At 33.3% G+C, this 15578-nt stretch overlaps 1 protein-coding gene and 1 long non-coding RNA gene across 2 annotated transcripts in view; one reads left to right on the forward strand and one right to left on the reverse strand.

Moving 5' to 3' along the window:
* Positions 1-3513: 3513 nt before the first annotated feature.
* LOC139985677 (icarapin-like) overlaps positions 3514-15578 on the forward strand; it is a 54769-nt gene continuing 42704 nt past the window's right edge. The window contains exon 1 of the mRNA XM_072000283.1: positions 3514-3776. Coding sequence (XP_071856384.1) covers positions 3710-3776 — 67 coding nt within the window. The 5' untranslated portion in view covers positions 3514-3709. The remainder of the gene's footprint in view (positions 3777-15578) is intronic.
* On the reverse strand, positions 7634-11614 carry LOC139985687 (uncharacterized). Its single transcript, XR_011799477.1, has 3 exons — positions 11492-11614; positions 11276-11424; positions 7634-8007 (listed from the first exon to the last, which is right to left on the reverse strand). It is a non-coding gene; the product is annotated as an uncharacterized lncRNA (long non-coding RNA).

Genomic DNA, 15578 nt, shown 5'->3' on the forward strand with positions numbered 1-15578 from the left:
CGAAATGGAGGAAGTAAATCGTTCGAGCATTATTATAGGATATCGGAAAATTGGTAACATTGCTTTGTCGCCTGGCCTATCGCAAATCGATTTTATTTTATTTTTCAAATCATTGTCCGATGTGCCTTTGTTGCTATTAATATAACACATAAATTATCGACGATCGCCACGTTTCGAACATTATGTCGAATTCTGGCGAAAATATTACGTAACAGTCGAACACGTCGCGTGCGTAAATTTTATTCAATCGCATTATGCAAAATCGCAACGAAAATGTAATACATATTTCTCGAACGATTTCGCTTTGTTAACTCGATGCACGATCAAACCGATCGCTCATGGTTGCTCGAACACCATTCCAGATTTTCTACGTTATAAATCGTAATCGTACACTAGATCGGAAAGATCGGAGGAAATGGACACGAAACGAAAAACAACAATGAAATACGACGTCACGGTCGATCCACGGGGCGCATTTTCGCGAAATCGGTGCTGGTTTCCAAGCAAGTGTAGCATCTCGAAAATTCGACGGAACATACGTGCAACGTCGTTAATGAAACTTCCCATTTATATTCCATGACCGTATGATCGTTTAACGTACGTCGTAACAGCTCGCATAAGTACTCACGATTCACACTGTAGGCCATTTACTTGCACGATCGTTTGAAACATTCGCGTATTCAATGACCTGTTGGAATTGCATCATTAACTAAGAACTACATGGTTTCGTCGACAAATTCTCCATTCGTCGACGATTACAGTCTTATTCGTATCTGGTTACAAAAAAATTGCCACGTTGTCGAATGTCTGGACTCGTTAATAATGACTTTTGAAATTCATGAAGTGTCACACTTGCAGATGTTCGGTGAAAACAAGTTTAAAAGTGTACACTCTTCTTATTCTACGATTACAACCAGTTATTACATTGCTATCGCACGTACAGTTAACCTTTCCTTGTGGTGATATGAAATGATCAGTTATATTTGCATATCTGCAAAGGTATCCTTGACGTGCGTTTTTTTTTAACGTAATGTTTGTAAAGATGAATTGAGGTAAACTGTAAATTGTAGAACGTGCAAATCAATCTGGCATGAATGACTAACGTTTAAATGAACAAGAATTTTTTAATGAAATTGTATTCATTCGCAATGTTATTGAAATTTTGCGAACATTTACTAAATGAAAACTTCCATTTTGAATATCACGATACATTAATTATTAAATCGCGTTCTTAATGTCTTATTGTACTTTATATAGCGATATATTTTGCATACTAATGTGGCTACAAACGCTGAATATGTGGTGCGACCACCGGTCATATCTAGGTTATGTTACTTTATCCTTATATTATTATATTAGATAATATATCTCTAATGCTATCAATTATTGCAAAAATGCAAACTCAAAAAAGGAACAGCATATTTAAATTTATGAAAATCTTACAAAAATGATAGACACCCATCTTAATAAATTTATTTTCTAAAAATGAAGCGACAATGGGTTATAGTGGAAAAGAATGTTTGTTTCACTACTAACCTTCATTACTATTCCCTCCATCATTGACTTCTAAAACATCTTGTACATCATCTTGTGTCGTAGAGGAACACGGAGAAATCTAATTCACCTTTGAACCAGAATGGACTGATTACCGCACATAACAATTCAAGGTAGACCAACGCACGCACAGACATCATTAGCATGTATGTAGTTAATGTAACTATACATACCTACAAGTACCGGAGTACCGAGTGAGATTAATTATCTTCAAAACATTACCAAGGTTATTTGTAATATCGGAAATACCAAATCATTCGATAATAAATAACGTGATTGATGACATCGTTTCCAATATCTGAATTTATTTCCATAATATGTAACACTGCTTCGATATTTCAAGAAAACGAAAAATACATATTTTCGAACGATTGTAAGCAGAGCCGTCCACACAGAAGATGTAACAAGGTTATACAGGAGCCCCGGAAAAAGGAAAAAATAATTAAAAAGAAAAAAAATTAGAACGAAAAGTTTTTAATTGGTTAAAATTAATTTCATTTTGTAAACTCGACCAGAATGTGTGCAGAACGATTAAACGCACATGTTTTATTAACTATTGATAAAAATATTATAAAAAATTGAAATTTTTCAATATTATTGATGATATAACAATAAAAGGTTACATATTTAAATATGTTAATGTCTATTTTCTTATTTTTTGGTATTATTTTCTTTATTATGTCTAGTCTTCTTCAGTTTTTCGAGAAAATATGCTTTTTTACCGATAAGGAATTATTTGGGACTCCAAAATATTTCTTGCAGCTGGCCCCCACTATTAAAAGGGTCAATCCTGATTAGAACTAAGGTGAAACGGTGAAACTGATTTATGTATATACATAAATTCATTCCACTATAATTAACAGCGCACTATGATTATAGACTGATTGGTTAGAAAAATTAAACTCATGAATAAACCGATGCTACCCATCGATGAATTCACAACATCAAGGATCTGTAGGAAATGTACCTTCCGTTTGTAACGTTTAGCTCCTTATAATGTTGCAATTATTATATTCTATGAATATCAGGAAAGAAGATAAAAGAAATGATATAAAGGAAGTCACACATTTATGTAATGACTTCAATTATAAATATTTCCTTTGGCAAGGATACAATATGGTATTGTAAGATCAATTATTTCAATAAATTATTTTATATAGAAGAAAATGATTGAATATTATTATGTACTTATAATATTTACAATATTTTATTCTACCACGATAATATCTTGGATGAATTACATTTTATTTTTACAAATAGCTCCTCCATTGCAATAAAATCGGAGAATAGAGATTTAAAGTATTATTAACAGATTTCGTACATATACGTGTAGCATAATCTCTTACCTGACGATACAAACACGGACAAGCGGAATCAGTAATAATGTATTTGAAACAGTAGTTGTTGAATTTCATTTCTATAAATGTTCAAATGATTCGATATTCCAGTTTAGATGCACATGCACAATAAATGTTGGAAATGTAATGCGTTAAGTCCATTTCATAAAACAAATAACATAGCTGTGGCTGACTTTTACGTCTTATAGTATCATTAATTCTCCAACGTGTTTATTACAAATAATTGTAGCTAGTAGTTAACGCAAAATCATACGTTCAAAATTCGCAGAACGGAAAAAGAACTTGTTCATCATATTCACAGTATCATCCATAGTGTTCTCTATCATTATCACATCAACAAAGTCAGTTTGCAATTCTGTATGAAATTAATTATAAAGAATAGTCGCGATCATTCTGTTTACACAGTTGTTGAAGACGGTAGCGACATAGCAGAATGTATTATAGTAGAATGTAAATTAGTAATACCGGGAAAAAACGTTGTGCTATGAGTCAAGCAGCGCGCCGTACAGTCACGTGACCAATTGTTCACGTGATTACGACGAGATGCGCGATGATTGGTCGAACAGCAGGCGAACGATCACATATAGAGTGGCGCGAGACAAAAGTCGTAGTGCAAAGCGTCAGCGAGTTTCAGTGAGCTGGTTCTGTGAGTGACCTTGATCCCCTCGCGAGTTGTGTGACAATCTCGTTCGCAAGAAGCCGAACCCGTCAGTACTAATCGAATCATCGTTGCAGAAACTTACCGCTAGCGGCTTTTCTAAATCAGCGCGACAGGAAAACAAAAAGACAAAACAAAAATGAAAACCTTTGCTGCAGTTCTACTAGTCGCGGCGTGTTTCGTCGCATATACGCACAGCTTCCCCGGTGAGTACACAGTTTTGTGGTTACGGCAAACAAACGAAAAAGCCCCGACTTTTTCGTCTGTAGCATAAAAATTCGACACGAATGACGTACGAAGGGACAATTTGCCCGAGACTAATTATGCCGACAGATGGATCCGGTCACGTTCGACGCTCCGTCGTTATCGTTGTTTGTCTTTCGGGATTACCTTCGAAATTAGTTTCTGTCGACCCTACAACGAATCGAGTTTTTCAATTCGTTGTTCTCGAACAACTGAATAATTTTCCGAGGGGAACGGACAAGTGAATAAAGAGTCGCGCTCGATAGAATTCCTTGGCAATTGCTAAGGTCATATTCGTGATCTTGTCGCGTAACAGCTGAATAAATGCTGTTACGAGCGAAAGGAGCATGCGTGCACCGAGTATTACGTGCGGGGGCGAAACGTATAGTCAAAGGTATAGAGTGTTCGAAAAGTTAGTGTTCATTCGTTAATCGCAGCTTGTTTGTTGTACATGTATGAAACGTTCAAATTTTTAATTATATTTCTTTTTTTCAATCGTTAATACTAGAACTATCGGATTTGTAGATTGGGAAAGTTTGTTTTTCTTTTTGTATTATATGTATATTTTTTATAATACTTCCATTTAGATTTGTTTAGTATAAGCTTTATACTCTTAGTTATCAATAGTTTTAATGTTAAAATATTAGAAGCTATAAATTAAACGTTATTAAAATAATAAATGCCAACTTTATATTCTATAATGTAAATACATATGTATCTACATACATACATACATGTATTTGTGACGAATATACGATTTGGAATATTTACTAAAAATAGTTCAGGGAATATACCGATTCGGTTATCGTGTGTGACTCATCATAACAATCGCGCCGACTCGAGACATCCAAAACAAATGCTCGATCGACATAGATCGGTTTCGTCAAAGAATATCAAACAAGCTGATCGAATCAAAACATTGTTCTTCTTACTATCAGTGACACACACGATATTCGATATTTATCTGATACAAGACTTTCGAAACTTCTCGGAACGTTTGACTAATACTTAGTACGATGTAGAGTTATATAATAATTGATCTTTCCGGGGGGTTAGAGAGTACCATACATAGATAATAGTAATATAAATTGAGTGCAACATTAAGGGAAGATAGATTCATTCGTAAAATCTCGCAAATATTTTTCATTTTAGTTTAAATCTATAAATATTTCGTTCTCGGAAAATTTCTTATATTTACTCATTATATTTATTGGAAAACTAGAAAATTTCGCTTTATTTGGTATTTTATTATCAGATGCATATAATGCAAATGGAATAACAGATCTATAATAAAGTATACAGAAATTAGAGACAGTGAAAAGCATTCAATTCATGCTAGATATTAATAGATATCCTAGTACTTACGATCGGCAGTACATGTATATATATAAATAGTAGTAATATACACTGAATATATCAATAAACTAAACTATATGTATACATTAACGAAAGATAGACTCATTAGTAAAGAAAATCTCGTGAATTTTTTCGCTTTAAGTCTATAAATCTTTCGTTTCCGGAATACGTAGGCGCGTACATATTTGTAAATGGACTTAACTTTTCTCATAGTGGGCATTTTCCTGCCGGAATAGTGCCATCTTGCTATAAAACTTCGCAAATAAAGAGCTGCGTCGGTCTGCCGTTGTTTTACACAATTTTATGCGAAAAGTTGTATGCAGTATGGTTGTACGCCCAAATAATCGTTTTCTCCTTCTTCTCGTTGGTAGAAAGTGAACCAGGAATATTGACAATTGGCATATATGTTTATTTTATTTCTTTTGTAGTATAATTCACGCCTTAACATGGCGTATAAATTTAAACTTGTACGTTTTAAATCTAGCCTAGTGTTGCGTCATTCTCTTAAATACGTTGCAATTCAAATTGCTTCAACGAAGCTTTCCACGATATTAGTCACATAATTTTATTGCTTTTTTTTAGTGTGGAATCATTTTTTGAATATTAAGAAATAAAGAGAATATGGTAGTTAAAGTATTATGGATGATTAAATCTTAACTCGATTTAAATGTCGATATCTCGTAATCAACCTAGACTCGTTTACGTATAACATTTTGGATTATTTTGTAATACAGGTTATTGTAACATGTTACAATATAGGTAGTTTTTGTGAGAGATGAAATGAACCTAAAATAATGGATTTTAGCACAATAAATACTTTATGAAAAATGGATATGAAATAAAATAGGAAGTTGGTAAACAATTGTAGGAGATGAGGGAAATTATAGTAATAATTAATAAACAGATAATTGTTTATTTAAATGCATTGCTTATAACAGTAGCTTGAAAAATATTTCGCGAAACTATTTAAACGAATAATATAATGAGAATTTGTTTATGGTAGATACTAATGAAAGTTCAAACTCTAGAATAAAAATTTATAAGCTTTAATGATTAGGCTCCGAGTAAACTTTTCAAATTCAAAGCTTAAAGAATTCGAAGTATGTGGTATTGATTTTAAAGTTTATCTAACATTTCTGACTGTTCCTATCTTTTTAATGTTCTGAGAGAATCGATGGTTTCAGATACATATTATGATTTTTCCAACTGATTCAAAAGACCTCGTAGCCTCGAAAACGTTCTTCCAAGAATATCTTCCAAAATTGTCATTGAAAGTGACATGATTGAAAAGTGCTGTTTTCACTTTCACGTTCACGTTTGCATTTCGACTAAATTAAAGTGTTTCAAAAAATGTACAATCCTTAAAATCTTTTAAGTAATTTCTCAAATATAGCATTGTTCTCTCACAATATCGTCACTGATTTTTAACATATAGTACACATAATCTAGTATAATAATTTACTTTTCTCTTTAAAATACGAGTAATATTTTCACCTTGTCAATTTAGAAATAATAAATCAAACTCAAAAATCAAGATATTTAACTGATCACTTATTATGCATACCTACAACAATCATCTGGTCAATTTAATAATTGATTTAATTTAATATGACATTATAATCAATGTCACAATTTACGAAACAAGCAGAGGTAATGCGCCTTACAGAAGATCGCAAGAAACCTAAAGCTCAACACTTTTAATGTAAATTTTGAGTTTATTCACATAGGTGATGAATAAATAGGAGCTCCAAACAGATAAACAAAGAACAAAAATAACTACTTCGTAGTTAAAATTAAAATAGTCTGAAAGCTTGATTAAAACGAATGATTAACGTAAACAGTCTCCGCTTTCGCACGTGAACCGTCAGTCCTCGTTTCTTTTTAAGCCGATTACATCGTAATACGTATTCAAAGCGTTGATTAAGTTCTCGTGTTCGTCTCGACAGTTTATTCATTACTACGTTCTTCTTTCCCAGATGTATAAGGCTAAGTATAATTACATAGGTGTTATAACAGTAACTATCGTTATTAATTTAATAATGTAATTAATTGATTAAAACTGACTGTTAATCGATAGTTTATTTTATAATCATCATTAAGTTTTACCATATATCTAATTATACTGAATGGGAATTATTTATTACATGCTAATAGGCAATCGATAATTCTGAAAAATTGAAAAATGTTAATTGCAATATTGAGAAAGAAACAAGAACGATAAGTAAAAAATAGTGTGAGATAAGATAATTGATAAGATAGTAGTTAAAATTGAATTGATAATTGAACTTTATAGTTTATAATAGTATAAAGTAAAAAGTAAAATTTTCCTTACGTTATAAATATTTCTGAAAAATGATCATCTTGCGAAAATTATGTGGGATGCAAAATAGTGGCATGCGATAAAATTACCTTTGATCAAATATCTGGACGCATGTCCTATGTCCAAGAGAGAAAAGCGAGTATTCTGTCGCAGGAAGAAATTGCCGAGTGGTATTGTTGAAAGTACTTTGGATCGTTTATGAGGTAGAAGACAGCCCAGAATAGTTGGCGGAGTATCCAAGACTCGTAGATCCTGGTATGAAATTCACTTGGAGCATGGACTTTGCTAATTAGTACCGACGTCGTTTTTGCAAGCTCGGAAGAACGAGGGAAACTCGTTTAATTGGTGCCATTTCATTCCGAAGATAATTGTTCGGATGAATTTCCGTCGAACCGGAGTTTACTCCAGTTGTGTTTTGATCCAAGTTTCCTGTCAGTCAAGATTTTGTCGCGCCGTGTGCCGGGTTGCTTCATTATTCTGCAAATATGCCTCGCATTGTTGTCTGTCCTGATGAAAAACTAGGAGAAAAAATGAGAATTGCCGGGCTATATAGGTTGCAGGTTGAAAAGAAACAAGCATCGTTATTATATGCTTTTGTTGACCTGTTTCTATTTCTTTCTCTACCATTAAAATTTATGAATTAATTGCACGTTTCTGTAATGCATACTTATCATAGTAAACATAATTTCAAGAATGACAAGGGACTATAACAGATATAATACTATATGATAATAAGCTAATGAAATTATGATTAATGCTTAAAAATTGTTAAACATATATCTTATATGCAAACTGACAGTTTACGATGAACGTTTTTGTCAAAAAATATTATTTTGCACCATTTTTAAGGTCAATTTAGATTTAAAGACCGAGTAGATGGTAATTTTAGTTGATTAGAGATTTTATACGATATTATTTATATGTAAAATGGGAGTCGGTACATTCTAGCAAAAGATATTACTTTTTAACTGTCGTATTTTTATTTTATAAATTAAATCTATTTTGTGATAAAATCATGTGATTGTCTTTTTGATTAATTTTTTTTGAACGCATAAGACGCAAATCCGCAAGCCATAAGCAAGAAACTATTATTTCCATAGGAATTTTAATCGTTTTGATTTTATCCAAACATTCCAATGCTTTCAATATGGCTTTGATAAACTCCAATTTGCATAACACATACAGATAAAAATCTCTGTGAAGCATATATTCACCAACTAAAGTGTATTCGAAGTAATTTATAGACCGTGTCGTATTGTGGTTAAGTGGAACTTCATATGTATTACACCTGATTGTTAGCATACTTGTCATAGGTATAATTTTTTTGATGATTCACGGGAAGTGACTGGAGAACTTCATACACTATGTATTTAATATATTTTATACACTACGTATTAAACTGGTTTTATAATTTCTTCTCATATCATCATAAACATTCGTAAATTTATATATATTTCATAGTTATAATATAGTAGTATATTGATATACTTTACCAATTTCAAAAATATTATATTCTGCTTTAATTTCATTATACCGTGAGATAATTGAAGCCTGCGTTGTTTGTCAAAGAATATCCATTTCGAAAACTCTTGTACTATATTCTATTTATACTATATTTAATTTTGTTCAATACCAATATTACAATATTTTAAACGAAAGTTTTATTTTCATAATCTTTACAAACCTCCAAATAAAGAATCTTCAACGCGAAGGTGTGAAAACAGATCTGCGAAATACAAAATCATACAGCACTTGCAAAAGTACGTAAGAAACGTCCAGTTAGCACAAGTCCCAGAATCAACACAGACGAAGACTAAATTAGATAAAGGTGTGTACTCAACCAATCACTATTTTATTCTTACTTCCATAAAGGCTATTCTTTGTGTCAACGATACATTTGAAAATAACATGACAAATATTTTACCGTAAAATTACTTGTGCCGTGAAACAAAATTAGTGATAGGGAAGTTAAATTTAATATATCGAAAATTTTTTTCGATTTACTTTTTACGATTTATTTTTTTCTTTTTTCGATTTTTCGCATTGTAAGTCAAATTATATTCTATTATGTGAAATCATAGTTTAATCAAGATTTGCGAATCTGCGGTAATTGAAAAGTCATGTGTCTATATTTACATGTCTGTGTACCTCTAAATTTTTCAGACATCTTTCATAATTAGTAATGATCGCTCCGTATATAAAACGGAGTAATACTCATGTAAAGCCAGTTGCAAAATTATTTTAGATCTAAAAATGTTTGGTCATTGCCTTTTAATCTGTCTTTCGATAAAGGTTAAATTGTACGAATCTTATTACAATGTAAAACGTCAACCCTTCGAAATGCACAAAATTTAATGACACAATGATTTTTCTTTGTTTAAAGAAATTTTCAGTGATTGACCTTGCAGTCCCCTCAAAATTCGAGGCAACGCTCAAAATTGCCCGTCTGTTACGTTCAGATGTAACACGAGGTCTCCCACATTTTTAGTTTTTCCATAAGCTTTAGGATTTCTCAGTACATTCTATGTGGCATGACGATTTCTATTTAATAATTTCACAATTTTTGCCAACTTTTCTGGATTTTTAAACCACTTTGATTTGGGTTAAATTTAACTTCATATTTTTTGTCTTTTTTTTACTACCGAATATTGATATTCATACTTTCGTTCATTTGGGATTAATTCCGCTTGGACAAAGTTTATTTGTCACGAATCGCGCAGATATACAAATTAATTTGCGACAAAAGATGTGAAGGCCTCGCTAGCCAGCATTTAATTATATCGCGAATAGGATATGCGACTAATTACTTCCGACATCGTTCAATCGTTAATTAGTTTATCCAGCATGAGCCAACGGGTTAGGTATTGTCTTTCTTTTTATATGCCAACGAACGTAGCCAGGAACGTTCAACGTCCACTTATTCCTCTATCTCTGCACACGTATTTACGCATCCGTTACGAACGTAAATGGATGTTTGCGCTTCCTCGCGCCGTTTCGTGTCACGCTCAGTTGCTCGGTTTATTGTATACGTACCTTTGCTCGCTATCTACCTGCTTAATAACCTTCCACGTTGAAACGCAGTACAACGGCAAAAATATGGGCTCGAGCAAGCTTCGTGTTGCGTTGAATTTTAATTTGACCATTGTAATCAGCGCACGCTGAACTATTTCATTCGATCCACTCCATACACAACTAGTTTCTGATAATTGGCTGTGAAAAATCACAAGATTTTATTGCGATTTTGACATTTGTTTAACGCGACTGTCACGATAGTCATTCGTAATTTACTACGCTGTTGTGGGCTAACAGAAAATAAATATTAAAGTATAAGAACTGTGTTGCTTGCATTGATACACAATAATTGTATATATACTTAATAATGAATAAACAATTTATAACTGTTCGTCATCCACAGACCAGAATATTAAAACGCCGTATCTCTAGAACCAGCACGAATCAGATTTCCGTTACGATTTATTCCGCTTTGTCTAATTAGTTTCGAGAGCTATTAACGGATTATATAATTACAACAGATATTCCCTTGCAAAGATTCCTCCAAGGTATTCTACTACTCATAAATTTCAAAATCCATTCAATAACTTAAACTAACGTAATAGTTATATATCATTTCAACGTTTTCTATTAAACGCACGCCAATCTTCATTCATTCGAACAAGTTTTATCTTTCTACTATCACATCAGAACGAAACTTCAACTTAATACAAAACTAACAACACGAATATATCCTTCAAATAATTCGAATAAAACTTCACCTTGAAAGCTTACTTTGACAACTAGTAAAAGCCACTAGAATGATCCATTGTCTATCCAAATCAGCCATTCAATCAACTTAAACTCTTCACCTATTCTATTCAACTCTCAGTCAAGTTCAGCTCTTGCAGTGTCCTCGACCAACTGCACTCGACGACGTGTCCCTCTTGCATGGATCATCGAAGAGAAGGCCAATCCTCAGTTCCCATGAGACGGAATACTCACGTAGACTAGGATATACGCTGCCATTTGGATAAACGATTACGTGATTTTCTCGTGATAATGTAACGTGTACCTCGTACACAGCCAGAGCATGCGTACACCTGTACCTATATATCCGTAGACAAAAAGCAGCCACGAATTATGAGGAACTCGGTATTATTTTCCTGTCGCGAACAGGTCTGCCAGCCGTTGACGTAGTAGTGTGTTCTCGGTTTGCCTTGAGTGGCAGTGGCAGCGCACAATATGCGGCCATTAGGTATGCCGGCCGCGTCGCATCACTACCGCCTTCGAGTAATTTAAATGAAAAAAGGGGGTACACCCCCAGTCACTTTGCCTGGCCGGCGTGCTTTTTCTCCGCTGATGATCGCCGCATCCGTTCACCGGGTCCGCTGTCCCTTGGCTGGACTCTAACACGTTCGCCCTGCCACCGAGACTCTCCAGGAGGGTCAATTTAGCACACGATCATCAGCGACGTTATCAGCGATTGAGTTTATGATCATGGGAACTCCCGGGACGCACGATAGTTGTAGCAGCTCGATGAGAGCGATAAGATACAGTCGTATCTTTCAGATAGCTTAACCTGTCACCTATGTAGGTATCCCTTTGAATTTCCATGACCCGTATAATGAATCAAGTATAATCTATATATCCGTAAGATGTCGTACGGAGCAAATGTGACATTACGGTCAAGAATAGAACGAAGAACTCGTAGGTGAACGATGTTGTCGATGACTGGACAAAATTGGATTGCGTAGAGTGAGTGTTTCATTGAAGAATAAAGTCATTAGATGTCTCAATCGCTCTGCAGACCTATCTTTGTAGCATAGATTACTGTCCAACTATGGAAAAGGCAATAATTGCGAGAAGTGTAAAACCAGTCTCTTTGAGTCCTCGATTCAATGCTACAAGGAAACAGTACGTTTGTTACATTTACACAAAATGTAGCAAATGTTGAAAACGACAAAAGTTTCTGTCGGTTTCCCACAAATTGGTTGTTTAACGGATATTACCTTTCATAATTGGATTCGCCTTTTTATTTTCTAATCTAATCTTTTATTATTTCATAGCTTAACCTTTCTACCTTGACTTCTATTTTCCAGATCTTCCTATTTTAATTGAAAAAAGTAGATTGTAGGAATGTTTTAGGGAAATCCACAGATTGTTTAAAGTCTAATTGAAGAATCTAAAAGAAGCTACTTCGTTGCAACGTTTTACTACGCGTTGTTATATCTTACCAAGACAGAAATCGGTGAACGACCTCGAGGATCGTTGCAATATGCATCCGAGGTCAAAAGTCGACAAAGTTGACTCGATACGCGGTATCGTTGCAGCAAATTAGTCGAAGTCGATCGGCTGAAATGTATCTGACACTTCGAAAGATTCAGAGGAAACGAGGTTCCTGTTTGCTATCGTACTATCCGAGAAGTTTTCGTTGCAATCCTCAACCGAAATCGTTCGAAACTATATCCCAAGTAGTTGGCCTATGTATTCCATCGTATGAACGTTTTCTTCGATCAAATACGTTAATACTAGAAAGAGTAGTAGGTTATTAGAACATTTCAATAGTACAATATTCTATTTAATGGAATATTATATATTTCAATAACTATTCTACCGTTCTTCGAATTTTTTACAAACGTTTGACTTTATCTACCAAGGATAGATTAACTATTGTAATATCTCTATACACGTATCGTGTCACGAAGTTCATTTTATTTCATGGAAAAATAAGGATGCAAGTTGGAAGTAAAGGAAGTAAAGGAACGATAGGTTGAACACATCACCGAGGATTTATAATTCCAGAAACTGCGCGAGGACAATACTCTGTACTTAACAGGACATGAGATACTTACATCTGTGAGCTGCTCTGTGTTCAGTGTCCCAGATAACTTGCGATGTATCGCTAGAAAAGGCATGTTAGGATTGAACTTTTGTTCCATCTCCGAGCTACGTACTTACGTGCAACTTACATTTAAGCCGAGGCAATCGCATCGGCGTTGCCGCTTTTTAAAAATCGATAAATACGTACATCAGCGGTAAAATGATACGGTTGTAGGAAACTTTTAGAGTGTATGATTCGTTCAGAACTCATGGTTATCAAATTCATAAATCGAATAGTTGAAAAGAGCGATGATATAAATATTATTTTTTTAAATTCTTTAAATTCATTGAAATAGATCAATATAACAGAAATGGATACTTATTGTAGAAACAAATCATTTTTCTTTTTTTTTGTATTTGTTTTTTAGAGAAATTTATAAAAGACGGCCACGGTATGGTTTCTTATTGTTTAGCTGATAAAAAAATAAAGTAGTTCTATTATTAATCGAAGATTAAAGGACTAAAATATTCTAGTTTAATTTTTAGTTTAAAGTAAAAATAAATGTATGGATGCATATGTATTAAGAAATTAAAAAATTTATACGGTTTTTTTAAATGCATCATATCGGAATTTTCTATATTTGTAATTCAATGAATTATTTTTCAAAGTATTTAAAATATCGATACGTATACAATTGAATAATAAAATACATCGGCTGAAATTACAGGATTTCACACGTTGCAATGTAATGTATTAATATATCGCTAATGGATTTTAATGTCCCAACTGTGCCAGTTCGGGCTGTATGCCGGTTTGACGCCACGAAAACGCATTTGATAAATTCAACGTAGCATTGCATTACATAAAAACGCGATGCCGCTATCGGTCACAACATTTTTTAAAATATGTATAATGTATATTATTACTCGAAGTACACGGGGCGCATTTTTGTGATTACGTGGTTTCATAACGTGTCTTTCAAAGCATTGCGGCTGATTTATGGAAATAAGAAGTAAATTAGCCTTTTCCGTGGTGGATGAGTTGAAAAACACGAAACGCCATATGATGTAATAATTCAATACCCTGATGGAAACGTATAAATTTTTAAATAGCTGAAAATTAAATTTTAATCTATGAAGTCGCGATCAACGGAACCCGCGTACTTCCATTTACGTATAATTAAACGGAAATCATATTACCAATTTTCGTCGGCTAACGCGAACCAACATTTTTACTGTAATTAAAATTTTACCGTTTATGTGAAAATTTTTTTAAAGCGAAACAGAACTTTTTAATTGCTGTAACAACAATTACAGTAACGTGAACTGTCCATTTTCATTCTGTACAATGATTTTAAACAGTATTAAAGGGAGTTACTACTACAACGTATTAAACGAAACTCGTACGTTCATATTGCTCTCCAAAATCGATTCTCCAATTTGTAATATACTCAATTGCCAGGTAACCGTGAAACACATTCTTGTTCAACCTTTATACGTTTATTATTTTTTGATACAAGCGAACAGCAATTTCAGCGCGTTTTTACAAGTGAAGCTTTACGTGTAATATTTATGAATTTATTTATACAAGATTATTTGTACGCCCTTTTTCATTTTCCGTCGGTGGAAACAAAACGAAATAATAATTTTCACATTATATTATAGCGGCGCTAGTGAATTACATAGGGTTAAATTGTTCGAAGTACATCGAATCTTGTTTTTAAATCAAAGTTAGTTACTATTATTTAGATCTTATTGAACAAAAATAACATTTCATTATATGATTATCATGTTAACTTCGATAAATGACACGGGCTTTTTAATAAAAAGGGGAGTGATGTTTTCGCTCTGTTAGTTGACGAATGAGAAAGAAGGTGGAAAAAGGATTTAACATAAGCTCGAAGGGTACAAATGGACAATTACACGTTTCATATTAAAATCATTAACTACCTGTTAATTATAACAAATCGGCGAAAATAATCTTATAGTTGCAGTTATGATTTTATTACGAATAAAGTTGCATTGTATAAAAAGACGTAACATAATTGCATCTCGCGTATTCGTTGATGAAAAACTTGATTCCGCCCACGTATGATGTAACTCTCTTTTATCAGCTTCGAAGCGCATAACTGACCCATATATATACAGGTATTATTTAGGAGAAAATAAAAAAGTTGAAACGCACAACGCTTGCAATTAGGAGAAAATTAAATTTTGTTGAGAGAAGTAAGTTTCGCGAGATGTTACACGATAATAAACAAACTAAATGTATATT

Source organism: Bombus fervidus, chromosome 1, assembly GCF_041682495.2.
Source record: "Bombus fervidus isolate BK054 chromosome 1, iyBomFerv1, whole genome shotgun sequence".
In the NCBI taxonomy this organism is placed as follows: Eukaryota; Metazoa; Arthropoda; class Insecta; order Hymenoptera; family Apidae; genus Bombus; species Bombus fervidus.